The sequence below is a fragment of the Antennarius striatus genome, chromosome 5 (genome assembly GCF_040054535.1).
Source record: "Antennarius striatus isolate MH-2024 chromosome 5, ASM4005453v1, whole genome shotgun sequence".
Classification (NCBI taxonomy): domain Eukaryota; kingdom Metazoa; phylum Chordata; class Actinopteri; order Lophiiformes; family Antennariidae; genus Antennarius; species Antennarius striatus.
In genome coordinates, this window is record NC_090780.1 from 20,687,497 (window position 1) to 20,712,557 (window position 25,061).

At 42.1% G+C, this 25,061-nt stretch overlaps 3 protein-coding genes across 3 annotated transcripts; 2 read left to right on the forward strand and 1 right to left on the reverse strand.

Annotated features, from left to right (window-relative positions):
* The first annotated feature begins 73 nt into the window (after nucleotides 1-73).
* Nucleotides 74-9,862, forward strand: si:ch211-253b8.5 (dysbindin). Its single transcript, XM_068315940.1, has 4 exons — nucleotides 74-392; nucleotides 8,710-8,862; nucleotides 8,941-9,084; nucleotides 9,160-9,862. The coding sequence occupies exons 1-4, from the start codon at nucleotides 350-352 to the stop codon at nucleotides 9,330-9,332; spliced, it is 513 nt and encodes a 170-aa protein (XP_068172041.1). The 5' UTR covers nucleotides 74-349; the 3' UTR covers nucleotides 9,333-9,862.
* Nucleotides 9,863-10,900: 1,038 nt separating this feature from the next.
* Nucleotides 10,901-13,287, reverse strand: LOC137595701 (protein LSM14 homolog B-like). The gene is made up of 8 exons (XM_068315939.1): nucleotides 12,885-13,287; nucleotides 12,627-12,790; nucleotides 12,407-12,536; nucleotides 12,144-12,329; nucleotides 11,992-12,069; nucleotides 11,716-11,856; nucleotides 11,506-11,632; nucleotides 10,901-11,427 (listed from the first exon to the last, which is right to left on the reverse strand). Exons 1-8 carry the CDS (start codon nucleotides 13,009-13,011, stop codon nucleotides 11,271-11,273), a joined length of 1,110 nt encoding a protein of 369 aa, XP_068172040.1. The 5' UTR covers nucleotides 13,012-13,287; the 3' UTR covers nucleotides 10,901-11,270.
* Nucleotides 13,288-14,121: 834 nt separating this feature from the next.
* On the forward strand, nucleotides 14,122-23,532 carry LOC137595700 (transcription initiation factor TFIID subunit 4-like). Its single transcript, XM_068315938.1, has 15 exons — nucleotides 14,122-15,959; nucleotides 16,279-16,406; nucleotides 16,870-16,989; nucleotides 17,632-17,712; nucleotides 18,033-18,155; nucleotides 18,307-18,396; nucleotides 18,486-18,665; nucleotides 18,829-18,955; nucleotides 19,184-19,280; nucleotides 19,546-19,712; nucleotides 19,807-19,937; nucleotides 20,349-20,474; nucleotides 21,070-21,126; nucleotides 21,212-21,331; nucleotides 22,300-23,532. Exons 1-15 carry the CDS (start codon nucleotides 15,287-15,289, stop codon nucleotides 22,462-22,464), a joined length of 2,385 nt encoding a protein of 794 aa, XP_068172039.1. The 5' UTR covers nucleotides 14,122-15,286; the 3' UTR covers nucleotides 22,465-23,532.
* Nucleotides 23,533-25,061: the final 1,529 nt, after the last annotated feature.

The window sequence follows — 25,061 nt, forward strand, 5'->3', positions numbered from 1 at the left end:
GGAGACAAAAATAACAAAGGCATGTTCCTGTCTCTCCTTGGTATTTTCCACTCTGTTACATAAACTCCCTCCTTCCCTCTTTTCTGTCCGTCGCTCTCCCTCCCTCAGCTCCTCCCTCCTGCCTATCGCCGGTCAGCTGCTCCACAAAGCCACAAACTTGTTCTCTCCTCATCCAAGTGGCCCAGAGTCCACCGAGACGGAGAGGAGCATCGCTGGGACAGTTTCCAACCGCCTTTGGGAGCAGAGGAGGTGGGAGATGATCAGCAGTCTCTCTGCTCACCCCTCACCACTGACCGACCATCACACGCTCTTCATCATCTGACAGATCTTCAGTTTCTCCAGCAGCAGCATGAGCTCCTCATCAGCCAACCTGCACAGCAAACGCCTGCCCTGTAAGTCTCTAAAACCTTTCTTACTCCCGCTGCGTAATTTGGGGGATTAGCCATTAACACAGATTTTATTTTTAGAAGTAGAGCAGGTCAGTATGGAGATGATGATGATGATGATGTAAACACAGTGAAATAGTTCCTCCTTAGAAGGAGAACATAGTCACAGACTGAAGATTTAAACCCCAACATCACATTTTATGTATCACTTTTCATAACATATCATGAATCAATTGTATCATGAAACCCAGTGTCTATATTTTAATAAACGCTGTTAAAGGAATGAGGCCATCTGAGCCAGTGTGGTAATGTCGCCTGAAGTTCTGTTCAGGCCAAAAGACAGAAGAAAGAAATCAGACTGGAATGTTGAATCATCACCCTGAGTAATCCTACTAAAGCAAAGTGACTATGTCACACACACACACACACACACACACACACACACACACACACACACACACACACAACACACACACACACACACACACACACACACACACACACACACACACACACACACACACACACACACTGAGGCAGCCTGGGATTGGGGCCATTGCGGTGCTCTAGACAATGATCTCTTATTTGTAATGGGATTGTGGCTGCAGATCCGATACTGAATTAGTCCCAGTGAGATCACTGTGTGATTTCATGAGGCTAGAAAGGATCAGGGACGTGACTCCAGGGAAGACGTGTCCCATCTGTTGCTCTGTCCTGCACCCTTTTCCTCTCCACGCCAGGCTCAGTTGAGTTTTCATTGGGTGGGGGGTGGTGGGGGTGCCAGGAAGCAGCACATTGGCGCGCTGTGGGGTCAAGGACTGACCAGCTGTTGGAAGTGTGTTCCACGCTCCGAGTGGGTTCTATTCTCCGTATATTCTTAGGTTAGTCACTTCGGACATGAACCAGAAAGGAATGAGGACTTAATTCTGTTTAATGAACAAATCATGTCCCATCTCTTTTATTGATCACACTATGATTGATCACATTATGATTGATCACACTATGAGAGATACTTGCAGTTTGGTTCTCTGCTATGGCACTCATTGGCTCTTAATGTCTAGAGTTCCAGGTCATTCAGATGGTACAAAAACCTATTTCACCTAATCTGAACTTCATAAAAGTAACTCAGCCTAATTAATTTTCACTTTGTTGAGTAAAGCGAAAATTCTGATCACTGATGACTCTTCATCAGCGATCAGACTCAAATACCTGTATTCTATGAATGAAAACACATTTATGATACTATTACTACTACTTCTACTACTACTCATGATAATTATATAGTTATTTATCAAACACAGAGTAGATCCAAACTTTTTGCACGTTTGAATCCCAGTATCACTTTTCCTTCGTTTTATTGGAAGTGGCTGTCAATGGTGTTTTCTGATTGGACGGTTTTTCTGAATAACTGTTATAAATGACCCCATGGGATATGTGGAAAACACATGAAAGAGATGGTGATGTTTACCAGTGCTGTCATTTATTTTAAAAAAAAGTTTAAAGACGCAGATTTACAGGGAAAGTAGAGAAATATGTAAAATATGTGAAAAATATCCGGAAGGCAGAAGACATTTTTTTTAACTTTTAACAACAAACCTTTTCACCTCAGGGTCAGCAGACACAACATTATCATAATATCACCTTATAAAGTTGTGAAGTCAATACCATATAAAGGCAGTATTGACTTGTCTTTTAGCTCTCTTTTCATTTCATTGTCTACTAACTCCTGAGGAATTTAACTTCTACATGAACCACTACGTTCACCAGGTGGTCAATATGGTAATGGCTGCATCTACGGCAGTGCTTAAAGTGTGTATTTAAGGTGGTAGTATAACAGTCTTACATGGATGGATGATTAAGATTTCCATCAGCGATCCAGACCGTTCTGCCTCAGGGTGATTGGTTTTCTAACAATCAATGTTCACCTGAATTCATCTGATTCCACACAGAGCCGAGGCCCCCAGGCGTTTACTTAAGAGTTCTGAGTCTCGTTCAGAAGAACAATTAATCATGTGAACACTTTTCTAAACGTGTAAACTACACAGCGGATATTTGGAATAGTAATGACTTGGAATATGTTCACTGAGCCGCTGACTTTGCTGGGTGGAAAAGATTTATTATTCCCACCGGGGGAAAATAGGGTTCAATATTAAAGCTATGACCTTAATATTAACACTCAATTTACAAGCAATCACAAGACTACTGCACTGGACGTGAAGAGGACTGCTTGCAGCGATTTCTTTTTTCATTCTTTGCAGTTTTCGCTCAGCTCTATGGAATATTTGAATGATTTTCACTTCAGTATTTTAATTTCTAACAATAAATACACAGAAAAACAAACAAACCAGGCAGTATATAATAGAATCAACACTACCACACATGATAAAACAGATCTAGCCTAAGCAAATAATGGAGGCAGTTCTGAAAGACTGTTTGTGAGTTTGATGAAACATTCCAGTGCTTCTACCAGCTTCCAATCTGCGTGACAAATATGTAGCTGAGCGGGTGAATGTTGACGATTCCCATGAGTGAACCCAGTATTAAATGGACGTAACATGGGAAAAGCTTTCACAGTTGGATTATTTTCTTGTTAAGACACTCTTGGATGGGGAGGAACTTGGTCAAGCCTTTCCAGATTCATCTGACTAATGTATCTGGAACACATGTGATGGAATCTTTGGAGCACAGCTGTTTTGTCACATCCTCACAACCCCTGCAGATGTACTAAAGCCTGCTGGGTGGTTGCGTTGCTTCAGTAAGAGTTCATAATTTTAATCTACTGGTAATAATCATTCTGAATAAGAGGATTAGTCAGTCCAGGATAAAAAGGATTGACATGTGTCTACTTTGTCATCTGGTGAATCCAGTTGCGTTCACGACAACACATGACAGTCTGCTTGTGGGTTCATAGAGGACAATAGGAAGAGACACTGACCTACAAATAGCCCTATTGTGAGCCTGGGAGCAATCCCAGCGGGAGTGAAGGAAGGAGAGGGTTAACACTGATGCCATTATTGTCCTGACGGACTGGTCTGATGGTGATGGACACCGCTTTGTCCCAGAGAGAATGGCCAGATCCAGCATGAGAAAGACAACACAGACATTGCAGGCACTGAAACGAAGACCAGACAGAAACACAAAAACACCTCAACAGCTCACATTAATTATTTACAGTCCTTGAAACTGGAGCCGAGTAAATGGCAGCATTTGGGAGAGAAAATAGTGAGTGGGAGAAACCAAAAATAAAACGGTAAGAAGAGCGAGAGCAAAGCTTCCAGAGACACTATTGTCCTGTTTACAGGCCACCTGTCTGTTCCACTTTGGCTCAAAACTGGCTTCTATTCATAGGGATGAGAGTCAGTGTGATGGTTTCAGTCATTAAACAGAACTGGAATGACTTTACCAAGAGCTCCCAGGATGTTTGATGACTTCATAGTGTTCTGATAAATGTGCACATAGTTTTGGACTCTGCTTTAATAAATCTTTAACCTTCAGTCAACCAGGCCCACCACCGTTCCTCCACCACCATTCATTACTGTAACAGTCCTGATCCACTAATGACCGGCTGCAGACAGCTAACAGCGGGCTGCTGCTGTCAAGGTCATTCAAGCACTGGAAAGACACTCTCTAAAAATAACAAGACATCCTCTTGAATCAATGATAAATTGCAGAATTTCCCTCTCTCTTCCTCCTCTACAACCCACAACCTCGTGTTGACTCACTCTTGGCTTCCTTCTCTCTGTCCAATCAAGCTCAATTTTTTTTTAACATCCTCTTCCTCATTTTTAGTCTTTCTCATCTTCCCCGGCCTTTTTTCTCCTTCACACTTCTAGTTGCCATTATAATTGTCCAATCATTTGCGAATGAATAATATTATCATTATGGATTCTTTCTTGTCAGGGTTGTGAAATAAAATCTCTCTCCTCTGACACAAATGTGTGGGTGGATCAAACACCCACCCAAACATGTGTAACCTCAAAGTTTCAGGTCAGACCAGAGGGTTAGGAGTGGTGTTGGTGGTCGGCCTTGAGTTAAATACCATTTATAGTCATTGGAATATAAAAAGATGGAGTGTATGTAAAAATTGAGAACTTTCCAATTTATTTTCCAGTGTGTCTGTTTTGATTTGTTGGCGTCTGTTTGTCCTGAAGTTAAACACACCAACCTCCAAGAACAGGAAACAATCAACATCACTAAAAGAACATCTCCCAATGTCAAGCTGGCAATTTGCCTCTCAATTAGCCCATGCCTCTTTCTCCCACCCTGACCTTCATTTATCTCATCACAGGGAAGACTGTTGGTGACATCAGTGGTCATTCGGTGCAGTGATGGACTAATGGCAGCCTGTGGGCACCACTGAACTGTCTTATCGCTTCATTTAGCCTCCAAATCAATGTGTGATCTATGTTGGTTGTCTGTTGGCTCTGTTTTAAGGGTGTTGGTTTTTTATAACGTGACAGTGGACTGAAGGACAGAACTAAACAGATAAAGACAGTGACCTTGTTGTGTGTGTGTACGTTTTTGAACAAGGAAAGATTTTTGTGTCATCATCTGAGAAATGGCTGCGCTCGCAGGAAAGTAAAGAAGTGCAGAAACTGAGGACTTGAATGTCTCACTCTTATTACAAGACATCATTAGTTTCCTGTCAGTTTCTTACTGACGGCTATATTCACACTTCCTATAAGCAGCATCATGAATGGGGAGTGCAGGCCAGTCCTGTTCCCCTTCATCCCTCTTTTGTCCAGCTGTGAATGGACCCTTTCTCCTTCGGCCCCCCTAATCCGAGGATCTGGACTTGTCTTTATGTGGAGAGGCAAAGTAGCATTCTGACACGTCCGGTCAGCCCTCACTTCCTCCATCCCTCCGCCTGTTCTGTCATTCTGCATGCCCAGCTGGTCCTGGGCCATGATCTGTGACCTATGGTCCTTTCTTCAAATCTATGAGGAAGGAAGGAGTAGGGAGAGAGAAGGATGGGGAATGAAATAGAGAGATATATAGAAACTCAAAGAGAGAGGGATGTAACTAGAGCTAGACGACAAACAGAAAAGGGAGACAGTGACAAAAAAATACGAAGAAGTGCAGATATAAAATGACAGAAACAGATATAAAGAGGAATGGACAGAGAAACAGAAAGAAAATGGAATACAGACAGAAAGAGAAAAGGAGACAGACAGATAATAGACTGATGAAATTAGATAATAATAATAATACTAATACTACTACTACTACTACTACTACTACTACTACTAATAATAATAATACAGAAAGAAAGAAAAGTGATCATGAAAATACAGCATGAGACAGAACAAATGACAGAAGTAAATTCAACAAATCAGAAATAACTGAGAGCTTAAATAATGAATCATCTCGGCTCTCTGTTGGGAGCAGCTTCTTGCTTTGTGAAATTGATCAATTTGTGTTTTGATAAAGCCGACCGAACACGTGGTCTCACATGGACACTGTGACTGGGCTGGTTCTGGTGCCAGAGGATTCTACTACCTGATTGGTTGCACTGATTAGAGGTTGCAGGGGTCACCTGTGGTCAGGGATGATGTATTGATCAAGGTGGGTCAATGGAAAACAGAACTGGATGGGGAAACTAAATCGATGTAGCGAACCTAAGCTCTCCACTTGCTGAGGTCTTTAAACATCAATGCGATCGTCAATCATCACTTGGGCATTTTGTTTAAACTCTGTGATGAAAAGCATAATTTTCTCAGAGTCTGTTTCCTTTCTAAAAGAGAAGAAAGCAAAGTTTTCCATCCGTTATAAATCCAGTCTACTCTGATATTATGGCCTCTGACTGCATATCAAACAAGCAGCACCTTCCAGCTAAACATACGTGTCAAACTTGCAGCTCCTGACCGTGAACGACATCTTGCTCTGTCAGCACTGGCCCCTCCAGCAGTCGTGCCGTTGATTGCGTAACAGCCCGAGGAGAGGAATCACAACCTCAGACGTATATACAAGGACAGAAGTGCTGCTATAGCGAAATGGTATGAAGCTGACTGATGATTAGAATAATTCACACGCCATCCAAGGGCGTCATGTTTCTTGGAAAGAAGGTGGTTTTACCCCGCTGGCGACACCCTCAGTTCACAGTTTGTTGAGTTGTATTGTGGATAATGAATGCATCATGAAAATAGATCTCATTTTTCATTCATTTTTTAAACACTTCGTCATTAACCTGAAATGTTTTTGTATGAAAGTAAAGATAAAATGACATAATCTTTAATTTAGAAGAAAATAATTGTAATATATCTGAATGTTTTTGATGATGAAAGCAGGGTTAACCTTGGGTTAGAGATTACAAATGTTAAAGGACAACTTTTTTTTAACCAGTTTGAATGATGCAGGACTATTTTAGGCAGGGAAATTCAGCTGAAAGGCTTTTTTGATCAGAATTATGTGAATCATATCTGGAATGTCTGTAACTTCAACCTCACTAGAGGCAGAAAACAAGATATTTCAGTCTATGTGTCACTATTTCTTAAATTTTTCTTCTAAGATCAACTGTCTTGGAGGTAGCACTTACAAACAACAAGAGGAGAAATGTAAATAGAAGACAGATTGCTGAGGCAACCAGGACGAAATGGAGTGTAAGCGAACGATGAACAAAAGGAGCAGCGTGATACAGAGAAGGCTCTTATCTGAAATCCACATGACATCAGCTTGTCAGATAATGTTTATTTCTCTGCTGATTAAAATGAAAACCAATCACTTAGGAGGTCAGAACACTATTTATACCATGTCAGTGTATCCTAAAGGAAAGCTGTTGTTGTATATCATTTTGAAAAGTAAATTAAGACAAGATAAGTGGGGAAATTTCCACGATCACAGCAACAGCAGCAGTAGTCACAGAGAATGGAAGAATATGAGGATAGATAAATTATTCATAATAAAAATATCATGCAATTGTCTGGATAACATTAGAGATCATGATGTTGACGGAAGTAATTATTGTAATGAGAAAAGCAAACTATAGACATGCCTCATTCACTGCTCATTAATTATTTTTGCTCCGTCATGTCAAAATAAGGACATACAGAAACAGATTGATCACACAGATAATGTCACGTCATCAGTTTTTGTTCTTTGTTTTTATATTTTCGAGTTGTTCTCTAATTCCCTTCCCTTTAAAGCAGTCTGTCTGTCTGACCTGGGAGCCACTGATGTCCCTGCCCCCCAGAGGCATGTCAAACATGGATGAGCAGACCTGCAGCGATAGGCTGGCGTCCGTCTGTCAACACCTATGTGTGTCTGGGTGGAGGATCATGCTAATGCAGCATTATGGGGATGACAACCTGTTGATGCTGTCGGGAAACATCTACATTTTCTGGATTGATTGCTTTATCCCAAAGTTTATCTGGCCTTAAATGGAACCTTTGAGGTTCCAAGAGGCAGGCGAGGATGGATCAGGCCTGTTACTGTTTTCAATGTTAGCATTCGATACTATGAAATCCGAAAGTCTGGCTTTTCAAGTTTTGATAATTGATTAGGAGAGCGACAGTGTCTACAGGAAGCTCTTCATAGCGTCAGAGACGAAATCCTTTCCCCTTTATCGTAAACATCTTGACCTGAATTTTCGTGTCTCATCACCAAGTGTTATATTTATAGACTGAAGCTTTCAACGCAGGCTAATCTTGACATAACTCCCAGTAGAGACATTGCTAGAAATCCTCATCCAATTAGCTCAAACCCTGACTGACTGTTGTAATAGATGCTGAGACACAAAGCTAAGGCTGTGATATGGAGCTAAAATGAGCACAAATGTAGGAAAGAGAAGCAAACAGATATCTTAGAGTTGTCCACCTGGCATCAGGTCCAAAGCTCGCCTGTTTTGATTTCATATTGTGTTTAATTCGGACTAAACTTGGTGTCTCAAATAAGGCTAACTAAAAGACTTGATTGTAGATTTATATGATAACTGCTGATTTATGAAAGCCTCAGGTGTATTTGGATGTTTGGTGATATCAGATTCAACAGTGTCAGAATGATATTCTGGCCATAGGAATCAAAGCTGTGTGGCAAAGGGAAACGGAAAGGTTTTCTTTACAAAGCTCTCAACATTATCCTTTATGTGTTCTTTCAACTTTCACCTCTCTTTCTGGCCTGTCTAGTCTTTCAGGACTCAACAGCCGATCAATGGAGAGTTTACCTCTCTTTCAACTCAATGCTTCCCCCTTCTGGCTAACCAACAGTTTACCCATAAGTGATTGGTTGGAATGGAGCTCCATGCGTTCTGAGGCCTTGAACTTCAATGATACAGATATATAAACCTGTGCTGGTATTTAACCCCTGGTCCTCCTGCTGTGATTGCCAGCGGAGTCCGAGCGTGGGCAGAGAATCCCAGACGTGGACACAACCCAGCAGCTCAAGATGAGAGAGAGGCAGCGTTTCTTTGAGGAGGTCTTCCAGCACGACGTAGATGCCTACCTGTCCTCGGCACACCTTTGTATCCGTGACTACAAGAGACGTGAGTTTCACTTTTTTGCAAACTCATACACATGAACAGGGGTTCATATACATAATGCATGTCTTTACCCTCCTGCAGCTCCGATTGGCAGTATCTCGTCCATGGAGGTAAACGTGGACTTATTGGACCAGATGGAGCTGATCGATATTTCTGACCAGGATGCTTTGGATGTGTTCTTCAGCTCTGGGGGAGAAGAGGGGGTGCTAACTTCCCCTTTGCCAGGTATGGAGACTGTAAATGGAACAGTTATAACACACACAGTCACATCCCTGACAAAACTTTCGGTCTGCTTTCCAGTCCAAGGAAACAACAACAACGAGGACGTAATCAGTAATGGACTCTTCCGACATGTCCTTGAGGGTCTTGAGGCCAAGTCACGCATGTCCTCCACATCTTCATCCTCTTCTTCAGATAGCCAGACCACAAACACCAATGGAGACGCCCATGGAGTCCCGACAGTTAGACAATAAGAAGGAATGTGAGGAGTTGCACCTGCTACTCCAGAGACAAAGAAGAAATCAGACTCCATCATTGTCTTCATAGGATTTGTAAGTCGGGGTCTCACTGTTTTTAGGAGGTACGGACCATGAACTGTAAATATGGATGATAACCACTCATTCTCAGCTGTTTCTGTTCTTCTTCTGGCATGTTTTGAGGGACAACAATTGGCCGTCCTATTTCTGACCCAACAGTACTTGTAGCTGATGAATGCTGACTTTGTACAGTATTAACACAACCGTAAAGAGTAAATCTGTGACCTGATCAACAAGGAATCATTGGATGAACTGTGACTGAAGATAGATTTAACAGGACAGAGATCACGCACTGCCCTTGAAAGCAACACACTGTCCCCTTGCAAAAGAAATTTTTTTTATTAGCTCTAATTTTTAAAATGTCTCATAAGATTTCCTGTTTTAATAATAAAAGGTGAAAATAAAAATAATGAATACATCAGCTGTTGGTTATTTTTCATACTTTGATCACAAGTACTTGGCTGCTTCTGGTAAAATACATCTGGTAGAGCCTACCGCATGAATCTCAAGGGCAGTTTTCAAACTTACACCATTATATGCATAAACATCCTCTTGTATGGAAAGTGATTTTTAACATTTCCGAAATGATTTTAAGGTGAAATATCGAGTTTATGGATTGCTCTATGTTAAAAGTATTGTTTTTATCCTTATTTGGAAATAAATGTTCAGCACAATAAATAGGATGTACACTATTGATAATCTGTCAAATCAGTGCCTTCAATATTAAGCCCTAAAATCTACCATTTAAAAGCATACATCAAATACTGTGATTGCTATTGTGATTTAGCTTCTGTAGAGATGTTTTAAGTCAAAACTGGATCACCTATTATACAGCACATTCCTTTAAAACAATTCATGGATAAAATAGAATTATGGATCTCAGCCTCAAATATTCATACATCTGCAGACCAAGACTGTGCTCTTAAGTTCAATTGGATGCTCAACTTTCATATTTGTCAAGAGGAGTATGTTCAGAAGGACTGAGCCGTCGGACTGTCTGGGATCAAGGATTCCTTCACAACTAAGAAAGAGCAGCCATGAAATCCCACCACAATTCGAAGGATCTGTATACAATCAGTTCTGAGGAAGTGTGAAAGTTGAATATCCGGTAAGCTGAAGACATTTCCTCCACCAAAAAAAAAATGAAGTGCTTTAAGTGACTCCTTTTCTCCTTCTGAGGTTCCCTTTCCTTACCAGAGGAAGATCTAGAGAACATCAGCCTCTTCCCCATGCAAATGAAATGGAGTTCCGAGACAGAACAGCACCAGTCTCGACAGTAATCCCATTCCCTGGTTCAAACAACAGATTTCCATTTGCCAGTCTTAATTTTTTTTTTTAAAAGCAGGAAACCATTTTGTAACTACGGATGCTGTTCTTAAATCAAACACCAAAGAAAGAAATGAACATTTTAACAGGCTTTTGCAGCTTTTTCTTACGATGGAGCAGAGATGACCACCAGTCCATTTACGTTATTTAATAGCAACCATTCAAGTCCTTCACCTTTTTAACTTTACAAATAGGGGGTGAAAAAATAAAGTACAGCTGTTTGGAGTTATATTTACACAAACAAGTAGATGAAGGATTAAATTCATTGAGAAAACAAAAAAATCCAAACACGACTTTTTTCAAACGACAAACCTTCAGAGCAGTTTACTAAACTGCCAAATAAACGTTTCTAGCATACAGCTGCTTGATTAAAGGAAACTGCTCTCCCGTGTCGCATTAATGGGTTTCAAGTTCCCTAAATGCATATCTGGGATAAAGAAAAACAAAAACGTCCATGTCCTTCAAACGGGGGAAAAAGGGAGGGACTTTTTAAATAACTAGAAAACTACAATATTTACAGAAAATTTTAACAAAATTGCACAGAAGTTTTCACACCCTCCCACTACCAATTTTTGGGAGGGGTTGCTGGTCGGTAGCGACCTGCCCTCCACGTCCTCGGCCCCTGAAGCCTCTGCCTCTCAGGAAACGGCCTGGCACTCCAAAGGTTTCCATGTTCAGCTTTTTCTCCTCCGCCCAGGAGGTTCTCCTGAGGATAAAAACAATAGAACACATTGTTGAGCAACACCAACACCCGATGTGAAGATCACTGTAGTCAAACCATCACCTGGGCTTCAGGTCTGAGGAGACGTTGTCAAAGAAGCACTTGGACTTGTCGTAATATTTGTCTCCGTGATTTTCCTCCTCCGGCAAACCCTGTTTGTCTTGGACCTCACAAGCCTCAATCTTTTCAACTGCAGCGACACAAAAAATTACAGAACTGACTGAAATGTGTGCCAAAACGTTGCTGACTTGCGTTTTCTATAACAAAACTTACCTACAACCTCCTTTGTAAGATCATCTTTAAACTGAGCGTTTGCGGTTTCAAAATCAAAATCCGACTCGAACTGCAGGGTTGTGGCGTTTGCATTTTTCACCAGGAGCTGGCCTCTGCTTCTGTTCCTGGATCTGCGATTTCCTGAATAGAGGCACCAAATCAAGTTCGGACCAATAGACCAGAGACCTTTGGTCAAACTGATCCAGTTTAAACTTGTTTCCTTTAAGTCAAAGCCAACAAACATTGCTGTTCGGTATATTTTTCCTATTTTATTACCTTGTTTTTGCCTTTGTTTCTGGTTCCCAGTGCCTTGAGTTTGATTCTTGGCAGCGACCTGCTGTGCAGGAGCCTGGCCTAAACAAAATTTTTTATTATAAAAAAACAACAGCAGTAAGAATCTTTCACGATCTAGTGTCACATCCTCTTACTGGTGGGCATGTTCTCCTTCTGAACCTGAGAAACATTCCTGCCAGAGTGCTGGGCTGCATGAATCGGTGGTTTGGCCTGCGCCTGAGTTGGACCTTTCCCCCTTCTCTGAGCAGTGCCGGCCTGCGGTACCGTCTGGACAGCCTGTTCGACCATCGGAGCTCTTCTGGCTGCAACGTTGTGAAGTCCTGCACAGATAGAAGTCCTGTGCTGAACACAGCCTACATATGTCTCATGCATGTGACTGCAAAGACATGTACTCTACCTTGGCCCAGAGCTGCATTGTACTGCTGGTTCAGTAGAGAAGTAGCAGCCAGCTGGTTGTAGGTGGGCATCATGTCTCTGTATGGACTCCAGCGTGGGTGATACCCAGCAGAGGAGCTGCCAATGGAAGACTTAAAAACCACAAAACAGGTTAGAAAAACCTGTCAGTATCTGCATAAATGCTGATTATCTAAATAGTCACCTAATTTAGCAACACACACCTGAACAATAGCAGGGTCACAAGGAAGCCCGTGATGTGGCTTTGGTGGTTCAGACACAGTAATGTCTTTTATGTCACTTCCCCTGAAGATAATGTACTCATAGGTTTCATCTTTGGGTGGCACAGGCCTGTCTGTGTGTCTGTCCTCCGTTCCATAGGATTTAACTGTCAGGAAATATAGTACGTACATTAAACACAATTTGTTGTGGTGCATCTGTAACGGAATCAAGACAAAACACGTGTTCACCTATCCACCTACCTTTAGCTAAAGCAACCGTAGACCTGTCAGTGTCGACAGATGATAATATTCCCTCATACCGGATCTGCGCCTTGGATATCAAACTTATTTTACTCCCAATGTAAGGAGTTCCTCCTCCAGCGCTCATTTTCACAGTTCGGACGAGCCAAAACGAAAAGCAAGCGACCAAAGCTTTAACTCACAACAAATCAATACCTCTCACAAATAGAAAACACCTGCGCGATTTATAGGATCACCTGAGACGCGCTTCTCAGCTCCAGGGTCACGTGATTCAACCAGGCTTCGTTTGTTTGGGACGCCGGCGTGCACCACGTGAGGCGCGCTCTGCCTGCTGACAAAATTCAAGTGTCCTTATTTGTTCCTGGCAGTCACTAAAAGGGTCACATACTAAAATAAAAAGAAATGGGCAATATATGATATTTGTAACATACATTTAATTAATTATTTTAATTTTCCAGCCTTTATCAGCGTTAACAGACGTGCGTTACCTGTACCAGGGGAGGAAGTGAGGCGTTGCGCTTCCTGTTTGTGTGGATACCAAACTATTTATTCATACAGTAAGTCACATGTAGCGTTAGGAGAGAAAGGTCTACTGAATATATTTCAAGCATGAAAATGACCCTCTTGATCAAACTTAAGCAGCAATATCATGCAGAAAACTACAGATTTAATAAAAGATGTACTGACAAGTGTGTATCCGTTGCTCCAAATGCTCTACCCGTGGGCTTCATTTAAAACAAATATTTGCATGTGGATTTTCCTAAAACCTTTGCTCAAAAGCTTTAGCCGCAGATCCGTCCTTGAAGGTTGAATCTGAAGATTTTAGGATTACCACAGCCTCATTATCATGGCCTTGATGAATAAAAACACCAACATTCACATTTTCAGTACATGTAATCCAAATCCAGAGAGAATTTATTTAATATATCCTGAAAACTACCTACCTGTCCCATTCAGGTTGTATGAGTGAATTTTACCCAGGAATTAGAAAATAAATTATTAGACCTACAGATATATAGGATTACATAATTTGCGCTAAGGTTGCTAAACATATTTCACAGAAACTAACCAGGAAATTAGAAAAATATTATGAAATTACTTTTTTGAACGGGTTCTTCGTTTTATTTTCCATCTTTTTCAAACTACCATTTCTAAATATTGTCCTTGTTATCTCCCTCTGTTGAACACCTTTCACTATCATTCACTCAGTCAGACCAGTCGGGTCGTTGCTATTTTAGATGTGGATTCCATACAAATGGCACATGCAAAATCCCTGGCAGCTGAAAACGATATTATTTACTTATTCAAAGGTTGGGATGCTCTCGTTGTTTTGTGGCCCGGAAAGACAGACTGCTTTTTAAAAAGACGATGCAGAGATATCAGACCAGCTGACTGTAAAGCTCAAAACTTCTCTTAAATTCTCATCATTTTCAAAAGAATGGATTGAAACTCATTTGAAATGTTGTTTTATTCCATTTTATCACATGCTATTCTACACCCAACTTTAATAATTGTGTAGTTTATGTTAATCCTCCGTTATCTTTATATGCTTCACTTATTGTGTTTTTATTTTTTTTATTCTTTCAGCTCTACTCGCCGGCCAAAACAGCGCAGCCATCTTGAGCAGTAATCCAGAGTGATTTATCTCGGGAATTCCGTTTGCAAATTAGTTGTAAACTGCGTTATCAACACACCAAAAGTCGCACGGTACAAATCTGAAGCGATATAATTCTCCAGGTTACGTTACAAACACCGGCGATAATGTCACAATTGACGAAAGAATTCCTACAACAGAGCGACGTCCGTCCACCTCACGCAGTCCGCTGGAATGACAACTGAAGCCATTGGTACCTTTTTATACCCTCCGAAGCAGCCAATCACAGCTCGCTGTAGCCAGACGTTCAGTCGCTGTGCGCATGCGCGTCTCACTTGGGAACTGCCTCACTTCTCATAAACTCGCAGGGATACGAAGATGGCGCTCGGTGAAGGACTACTGCAGGCTGAGCCTAATTCAAGTAGAGAGACGAATAAAGCGGTAGTTTGTCATTGTGAACAGTCTCTAGAGTCACACCTGTCTTTCTTGTGTCACAGTAACCACGGGGTTAGACGTCAGACACCCGGTTATTACATGTGTATAGTTCCCGTGACAAGGGGGTAACGCAAGCTAATGTCCAAGCTGGGACTTGGTCAGGACGATCCCCGAGGCAGGTAACTGTTGCTGACACCGCCGGTCCTCCTTCGTCCTCTCTCCGAGTGTTCACGTAAAAGCAAGCGCCAAACAGCCGACAGAGAGATTGGCAGATGTGTCGGAGTCTGGAAGCATCACATTCGGGATTGTTTGAGCGCCTCAACAAGTTGAAGTGCGGGGGGTCTCATCCTGACGAGCTCCCTATGTTTCCACTATGGACACGGCGACGGTTAGCTCGGACTCCGCCTCGGCAGCCGACCCCGAGAGAACACTTGTCGGTAACCGTCGGGCTGGCGAGCAGGGGGCAACCGCCTCCAGCCCGCACCGGACTGTCAACGGCAGAGAAACTGTGAACTGTCGTCGTTCAGGAAGCGCCGATGTGACAAGTGGATTCGGCTCCAACGGCGGCACCGCGATGTCACAAGCGCCGATCGGGGCTGCGTTCGTCCCCGCAACGTCCAGCGGTGGGATCCAGGCGCCTCACGTCCACCGCCACAGTTCCGTACCTCCACACCTGCAAGCCGGCAACGCAACAGGGGCCACTGTGACGCTCACCCGGCCGCCTATGCAACCCGGATCAGGGGTAACTTTGAATGGGAGCAATAACGCCAACCCCACCGGGGTCGTTGGTGGCGGTTACCCGGCAGGGATCGCCGAGAGAACCCCGTTCGGCTCCGGGTTTGCCAGCGCAGGATCGCAGGTACACCCGGAGCTGCCGGGGACGATCATCCAGCCGGTCCCGCAGATCGCCCGCAGGCCGAGCCCTCCCCGGATGCCGGGCGTCGGTCCGGGGAGGGCTCGACCCATGCAGCATCAGATGTTGTATCCCAGGCCCCCCCAGACACCCATGGGACAGCCCAGTATGCAAAACTTCCAGGTCCCGCCTGGTGAGTGAGGCACAACTTTTACTTTTTTTTTATTTATTTATTTATTTATTTATTTATTTATTTATTTAACAAACAAGCTAATTTTGAATGATTACTGATAATAAAACTAAAGTAAAGTGAATGACTTTGTAGTTACTGTTTGTCTTATGACGTCTAGAGCTATGAGTAATGAGTGTTATAATTAAATTAGTGATTACTCTGTGATTTACATGAAATCAAATACAATCACCGCACACTTCCTTCAATTCGTTAGATTTCTTGATTTTGGGTGTCTAGGATGATTACATTCAAATCGTATCTTGTATCATGTCTTCTTCAGGGATGGTGATTGTGAGGAACGACGTTGGACAGCTGCTGATGATGTCCCAGCAGACCCTGGCCCAGATGCAGGCGCACAGGCTCACGCTGCCACATTACACTGTCCCACCAGGCTATCCTACCGGCCAGGTGAGTTCACAGTAACTACCGTATGATGTCTGACACTGCAGCGGAGGGAAATCACGATTAAATAAAATATGAGTTCAATTCTATGCAAAGCCGTGTGGCTTTTATATCAACTCAAAATTTTATGGTCAACACTATTTTTAATACTTCTGCTTTCGCACAAAATAATATGCAAGGAAAACACAGATTTTTAGACGTGTGATTGCTCGTATTTCGAGAATATTTTGACCCCCTCTAATTGCCTTATCATGGTTTAATCGCAGCAACAGTCTGAATTTTCACCGCAGGTTATTCACTGGTAGTTAGTGAACATTTGCTGGCTAACCCCTGTAACGTCGATCAGTTTCAATCCAATTTTTTGAGAAGATAGAAGAATTTAGTGTGTCTTAGCAGAGTGTCAATTCCCCCCCTCCAAAAAATATATTAAAAAATTATTTTTTGACCCTGACATCATGCTCTCTCTCAGGCTTTTGGAAATGCCATGATCAACCCACATGTGACTCCCAGTTATTTCACCCGTCAGCGTTCTCCAGGTCCAGTATGGCGGTCTCCGACCACAGCCCTTCACAGAGCTCCTGCCTTTCAGGTAACACTTCCTGTTGGTGGAACGTCATTCCTGTTAACGATTATTGGCTGCTTGACTTGGATGAGCTGCAGACTGAAGAATGAGATGACGAGCTTTACTCAGTGTTTGAATTCGGGTGTGCATGATATTTTAGTGTATTTTTAAATCACCAAGTTGTATCTTGTACACTTCTTATAATGAAGAGGACACAAACTCATTCTCAAACAATGTAGTGTTTGGGGTGTGGGGATGTGTTTTTGCTGTGTGCTTCAGACTTCTCTGTTAAAACACTGTTAAGTTATTTGGTTGCACAAAAATTATTTTACCTGTTTGTAGATAATGTTTAGAATGTACTTTATTATGTATTCATTATTTTAAAGTATATATATAACATATTGGCTGCAAACAGAACCACAGGTTTATAGCTTTTTTACTGACGGGTCCACTTTCATTTAGAGTGCAACATCAAACATATTGAACTTTTTTTTTAAGGGAAAGTTTCCCAATGAAACATGCACCTGCTTCCTCTCCTGAAGATGAAGGTTGATCCGTTCCATCAGAACTCTACCGCAGCTCTGAAACCAGCGCTCCGCTGACAACTTGAGAATTTTCTGTGTTTTTTGAACAAGTTAAGTGACGCTTTGATTACGTTTGTTTTCCCAGAGCTCATTTGGGGCTTCAGTACCGGGAATGATGCCCAGGACCATCAGCCCCACGGCTGGGACCACAGTCACCTCAGCAACAGTAAGCAAAGTCTACAGCCTGCTGATGGCTACGTTATCGTCACTCTGACTTATGCAAACTGCTCGCACGTCCCTCTCTGACTGAGTCTGCACACATTTTACACACATGCAAATCTTATGTTGAGATGCAGATGAAGAGATGATTCTTCTCACTGTTACTGACCAATCGCTGGTCTGCGGATTAGTCTCAGTTCAGTGTACTAGATGGCTCAACAGAAAAACGTTAAAAGAAAAATGGATGGAATGGAATGGTTGACGTGGTTATTTGCAAATGGGACTTAGACGTGTGTCTGATCTGAATGATTTATGTTTTTGTCGTAGGAGACGTTGGAGAATGTGAGGAAATGTAAGAGTTTCTTGTCGACATTGATCAAGTTGGCGACCAGTGGAAAGCAGTCAATGGTGACGGCGGAGAATGTGAAACAGTTGGTCAGGGAACTGCTGGTGAGTGACAGGCATGAACACGCCAGCAGCTACTACAAACACAAATTTCACATTTCAAAAATGATCTTAAAAAAAAAAATTAAAGCTCTGAAAAACCTTCAGCCAAAGCAAATGCGGCAGCTCTTATACCCGGCCTTTTATATTCTACTAGGAAGGCAAACTGGAAGCTGAGGAATTCACCACAAAATTATACACAGAGCTAAAATCCGCACCCCAACCCTTCCTTTTGCCTTTCCTTAAGGTGAGTTAGCCAAAAGTACTAGGTGTGAAAATGTTGTGATGTTGATTAACACGGTATTGATCAGTCGTCTTTCTGTTTGTCTTCTGTAGAGAAGCATCGCAGCCTTAAGGCAGCTCACGCCAGACTCATCTGCCTTCATCCAGCAGAGTCAGCTCCCCCAGCTGGCCTCAGCTCCAGTCCCCACCACCCCCACTCACAGCACGGTGGTCCTTGGCAGCCCAGCCCCACGTCTCCCTGTCCCAGTCAACAGGCCACATCTCCAGCCAGTAGTAAGCAAAGCCGCACTGACCTCCCAGCTGATAAACTGACTGACCAACCAAATAAGTCAGTAAAATATCACCACAGCTGTTTGTGCATCCAGAACATGTGACGTAAGAGCGTAAACACGAAGGTGCACACCTCTGGTAACAATGACATCATCTACATTTGCAGGTTACTCCTCAGCAGCAAAGAGCAATGTTGAGACCTCAGGTGACCTTACCTGTGACCCACATGGTAGCGCTCAGGAATCAGGCCCCTGGGTGCATCGTGATGGGACAGCAGCAATGTCAACAGCGAGGTGAGGAGGTCCAGCGAATAGCACCCTCCGTCAGTGCGTGTGTGTCATTCCTTGTGTGACATATAATTTAAAATTAAATTAAATTAAATTAAATTAAATTAAATTAAATTAAATTAAATTAAATTAAATTAAATTAAATTAAATTAAGCTTTACTTTATTCTATTTTATTTTAATGTAATTTTTAAAATAAATTTTAATATAGTGTGAATTGTAACTTTCTCTGCCAGCTCTCATAAGGCCGGGGGTGCAGACTGTTTCTCAACAAGTCTCTGCCGTAGCCTCTACCTCGGCTCCAAATAAAAACCTGAAAGAGGCGGGTCTCAAGTAAGAACACAAATTACAGAATTCACATGATATCTGTCATAAATGTTGTTTATAGAAGATAATTTCATGTTGTACATGTTTCTTACAAACCCAGAGACATGTATATGTTTAACTTATCTCAATGACAGTTTCTGTTAATGTAATAATTTGTATAATGATGGATAAATACTAACATTCAAAGTGTTTATATTCTACATTTTAAGCGTCTCAAAATGTACCTAGACTCACGACCTTTAGCGTGGCGTTCTGGTTTGTCCCTCTGCAGAGACAATGAGGACATCTTAGACGTGGCGTCCATGGCCGGAGTCAACCTGACAGAGGAAACTCATATTGTAGAAACCGATTCTACAGTCGTGGGAGTCGTGACACATTCCTGCAACGATGAGGCTTTCCTCTCCTGCCTCATTCTGCATAGACGAATGCTGGAGATCGGTGAGACACGTGTGACGTTATTATGGACTGGACCACGCCGATTTCGTCACCTCCTGAAGTCACAAAAGATATCTCGCCTTTTTCTTTTTTCCAGGCAGGAGGTTTGGCGTGACAGAGATGGGTCCTGAGGTTGTGGACTACGTCTCCCATGCGACTCAGCAGCGGCTCCAGAACCTGCTGGAAAAAGTTTCCCATGTGGCCCAACAGAAAAATGCCAGCCTCAAGGTTAATTTATAACACGTCTGTAGAGATTATTATTAGTATATGTATAAAAATCCCATCATGATTTGATTTTTGCATGAAATATTTTAATAATAATTTTATGGCCGGGTGATCAATCAATTTAGCATCATTTTTGCTTATAGCAGCACAAACGCAAAAACGTTTTAACAACCACACATGGCCATACTTATTATGGGATAGCTGGAAGGGTTTTTGAGCCTGGTGGAAATTCAAAAACTTGTTGATAAGTCTGAAAAAAACAACAACAACCCCAAAAAGACCTCTGTATAGTGATGTCAGTGCATAATTGAGCAGCCTTACAGCATTTTAAGGTCACATAAATATATTATAATTTCCGCTGTAATCTTTTGACCTTTAACGGGAAGGCATTGAAACACTGCTGTCTGTCTCCAGGAGGAGGACACCTACCAGCAGAGCAGTGACATTCGCTCTCAGCTCAAGTTCTTTGAGCAGCTGGACCAGTTAGAGAAACAACGGAAGGAGGAGCAGGAGAGAGAGATCCTCCTCAAGGCAGCGAAGGTACATCATCTGTGAGAGACGGAAATAATAAGCCCCGAAGCAGTTTCCTGGTTTATTTGTGTTAAAATGTAAAGCTTTGTTCTACATTTATACCTGATCTCAAATACGTGTAAATCAATAACTTGTTCTTAGACTTTGATGGAGACTTTGATGTTAATTTCTTCCAAAGACGCACTTTGGCATCTGTTAACTTTATCTTTAGATTAAATGCGCAGGCCTGGATTTACCCTATTGGGTTTGACAAATGTTCTCCTGCTGTTAATCATTTTGACTCCTGTCAGGATGCAACTCAAGCAGCAGCTAACAAATGTCCTGCGTGATATATTAATGCCGTGGCAGCAAATTTATTAAAGTTAATTAAATCTCAGCAGGTTTGTGACATTAGAAACAAAATGAGGCACAGATTGAAAAAAGGATTTTGACAGAGCAATAGAAGTTACAGGCAAACTGCGCTATTTGTCAGTGGTAAAATACTCAAAGGAGGAGCCAGGGAGAGCTGAACAATGAGAAATTGATTCTCCAGAATCATCGTTTCCCACCATAAAAGTTCAATTTTCCGTCTTATCAATGTGTCTTGTTTTTTTTGGCTTTGCAGTCTCGAGCTCGACAAGAAGACCCGGAGCAGCTGCGTCTGAAACAGAAGGCAAAAGAAGTAAGATAAGAGGCGGGCCGTCAGTACTTCTCTGGCTCTGTATGAATGGACTGAGTGCGCTTGATTTCATTCATGCTGTGTCCAGATGCAGCAGCAGGAGCTGGCGCAGATTAGACAGAGGGAGGCCAACCTGACGGCTCTGGCAGCCATCGGCCCCAGGAAAAAGAGGTTTCTGGGTTCCAAGTCCTCACCCACTTCTGCTGAGGTAACATTTTTCAGTGAGGCCCAATCTCTTATTCGCTGTTGTTTAATATGGGATAGCTGTCAGGTAAAGCACCATCTGCCTTTTTTAAATGAATCACAGCTGACAAAAACACACATTGGCACACCAAGGTAAATAGAAATATTTTAAAGCTTCAAACCGTCCATCATGAATTTTTACATTCTAATTCTGAATCAATATTGTGTCACTGTGGAGCTTTTTTACATTTCTATTTTCAGTTACAAATAAAGGTGAGGCTAAACTGAGATTGTTGTTATTCTATTTGCAGTTAGATTCCATTTGTTGAAATCATATATAAAGGTGGCCCAACATCATCTCTGGGGGTTTTATGAAGAAGTGATAATAATAACGCCTCAGCATTAAGGGACCAGCCTGCAGAGTGACATAGAGACAGTTTGAAAAAGATTGTTGTATGTTTAAAAAAAAAGAAAGAGGATGAACTGAGAGAAATCCAAGTAAGATAGAAACTAAAATAAAATAATCAGCTTCTGTCTAGATTTCTTGGCCTTTACTCTCTCACTTGTCACACACTGGGGTATTGACAAGATACCTCTGACAATTTTACAATCCTACACAACCCTTTGGTTTCCATGGATACTGCCCTACCCCAAACAAACAAAGATCATCGCTTCCATTTACTACCGCTTTCCTCTCTGCCTGAGGAAACTAACCTTTAACCCTGTTACCTCCGGAAAACCTTGCCAATGTCTGTTGTTTCCATTCTGCCAAAGGATGCAGGTTCTTCAACAGCGACATGGGTTTGATTCCTGGACCTACCACCAAAATCTAATGGATTGCTCCTTTAGCTTTAACTGACCTCTAAACGCCTTCATTAATATCCATTCACAACTTTACGAGTCTGCCACACAGACAGACTTGTACTTTTTACGTATTTGAACTTCTCACTTCTAATGTCACTTCCCTCTTTCTCCCTTTCTCTCACCCCCCAGGGATCAGGATCAGGTCCCTCTCTGTCCGGTGGGGCGGCTTCATCGGGCTCCAGGCCCACACGGCAGCGCATCACACGCGTCAATCTCAGGGATCTGCTCTTCTGCTTGGAGAACGAGAGATTTACCAGTCACTCCCATCTCCTCTACAAGGGCTTTCTCAAATAGGCTTGTTGTCAGAGAGGGCATGGGAGGAGGGGAGGGAGCGAATGAAGTGCGTGGAAAGAGCAACTGCTCCCACCACAGAGAGAGCAAAAATAGACTCTTATATGTGATGAGGAGGAGATAGACATGAACCTGAAATACAGTAGGAGCCATAGTGGATGGTCTTTCTACCTCTCCTCAGATGAATATAGTTTTATTTCAGAGCAGTTTTAGACTAATGTTCCTTTATTTACTCCTCACAACTCCTTTTTTCAGGAAGTGAAAAACGATTGTATGTTTCATAGGAAGTTGTTTTTTTTTTGTGTACAAGCAATGCACACGTTACCTGGCACAGTTTTCTCCTCTGGTTTTTTTGTGTGTGTCTCAGACTTTTAAGTAATAAACACATTTGACTCAATAGACCACCAAATGATGTTAGTGCATAGTTCTAATAATTCTATACCTCTCTCCCGTCAGCTGAACTGAAGTGTGAAGTAGTTTACAGGTCACATACTGAGTTGCCTTCCTAACTGAGGATAAGCCATATAGCCATTAACACTTCACGCACCATAGCTTAACCTGTCTGTTTTTTTCCACTATTTGATTTTCTTGTGTATTTATTAACTAAAACTGGAGCTTAAAATGTTTAGTTATTTATTTAATTTCTTTTGTCTCTTGTTGCTTTAATTCAAAAATGTAATGCACTTGTTCTTGATTGGAACGTGTTTAAAACCAGTTTTTTTTTGTTGTTTTGTGGGGTGTATTGTTTTCAAGGGGCAAAGAGAAGTTCGCGTTTCCGTCAAATCTCTCGTATTGATTCCTTAGATTGAATTGGTTTCCTGACAGCTTATCACATGTGTTGCTGAACCAAACACGTATGCACTGGAGAAGTGATTTCTATTTTTAAAAAACACATTTTTGATAACACTTTTAGTAGCGACTGACTGTCCTCTGGTCGAACAAACTGGAGCCTTTTCTTGTGTATTTGTATATTTTACATGCAGAAGATTTACAGTTTTGTATAGAATTGATAATTTACTATACAGTTTAAAAATGTGTGTTTTCTTTATTGAAAAGTTTGAATAAATAACAATTTTACACTAATTTGTTTAGCCTCATCTAGTGATCATTTCAGTGTTTCATTGCAGTGCAGCAGAGGGCAGCATTGTATTATTATTCCATTTGATGTTTGCTGGGTCTGAGGCTCCAAATATTTTGACTTTCTGCTTGAACAAGCTGAATGAAGTCCTTCTTCCGCTACCTGCTCATGATAATTCCCCTTAATCCTCTCACATCTGTAAGGCCACATGTAGACACCCGAGTGGCCCTTGAGTCCATGTTGGCATAATTTGACCACACCACTCACAGAAACCCACTCACATGCAGCCTAATAGACGTCTTTGTCTTGTTTGAGTCCGTCTCTGTTATCAGAACAACATCAGATCCCAACATCCACCACAGCCATGGATTGGAAGTAATCAGGCCATTGTGCCACTGGTGTTTCAGTGATTGGGAGCAGCTTTTATCACTGAATCGAGCAAAGAGAGAACAATACGTATATATTTGGGGCCATCGATGGTGATAAGCAACAATTTTTGTTTTCCCAAAATGAAGGCGTGATTGTGAGCCGCAAATCTGACCAAATTACAGATTGTTGTTTAGGTCACATGGACTGAAGCTGCAGGTGCAGCATGTGCCTGCGCTGGTCGACTTCATCTTTCACGTTGATGCTCTGCTCGACACCCACTGCGTTGGAAACCTGCCGGGCAATTTTTCACTAAATTTGGCACACAAAATTGGATTTTTAAATGACATCACACGATTGTGTTGCAGTGAACAAGCAGCACCAGACATAATCCAGGCTTTTCAAGAGAGTACAGCCCCCCCCCCCCCAATGTGTGTGCCTTATGGTGGCAGTGGTGATCCGGGTTAGGCCGAGCACCTTCTGCCTCAGCCCATTCGAATATTCTTCATGGCAAATCCTCCTTCCACTCCTCAACACCACTACTCTTTCAGAGTTAAGTCCCCATAAGCTACCACTTGAGTGCCAGAGGCAGAGCAACAACAGGGATGGTACGGTTGCCTAGCGACATCTCAGTCACCATACCTGAGGGTGAAATAAACACCCTGAGCTTGCCAGAGGCAAGAGGATTGGAGTAACATCACTGCTTTCTTCCATGATATTTATTAAAGGGGCCTGTTATTAATTTGTTACATGCGGCTGCTTTCACCTCAGGGCGAGTCTATATTATAAAACACATCTTCACGTTTGTGTTAGTGTAAAGTGTATGCAGACGCGTTTTATACCTGAACTCGCTATGGGTGCCGCTTTGTGATCTCAAGATGGATCTGTCTGCTCTCATACTGATTCTCAGAACACATGATGAATTCTTTGTTTACACCCACTGAAGGGTTGAGTTTTAATGATGGTTAGAGGCTGATGAAAACCTCCCTCCAGCCTCCAGTACTTAGATGAATTTTAGAGTTATTAGAGTCCTTATTGAGGCCTTATTGAATAAAAAGGCTGTAATAATATTTTTCCATTTATATTACTTTGCAAATTCAAAATTCCACTCAAAATCCCACTGTGTAAATTTATCAGATGTGCAATTCTGTAAGAA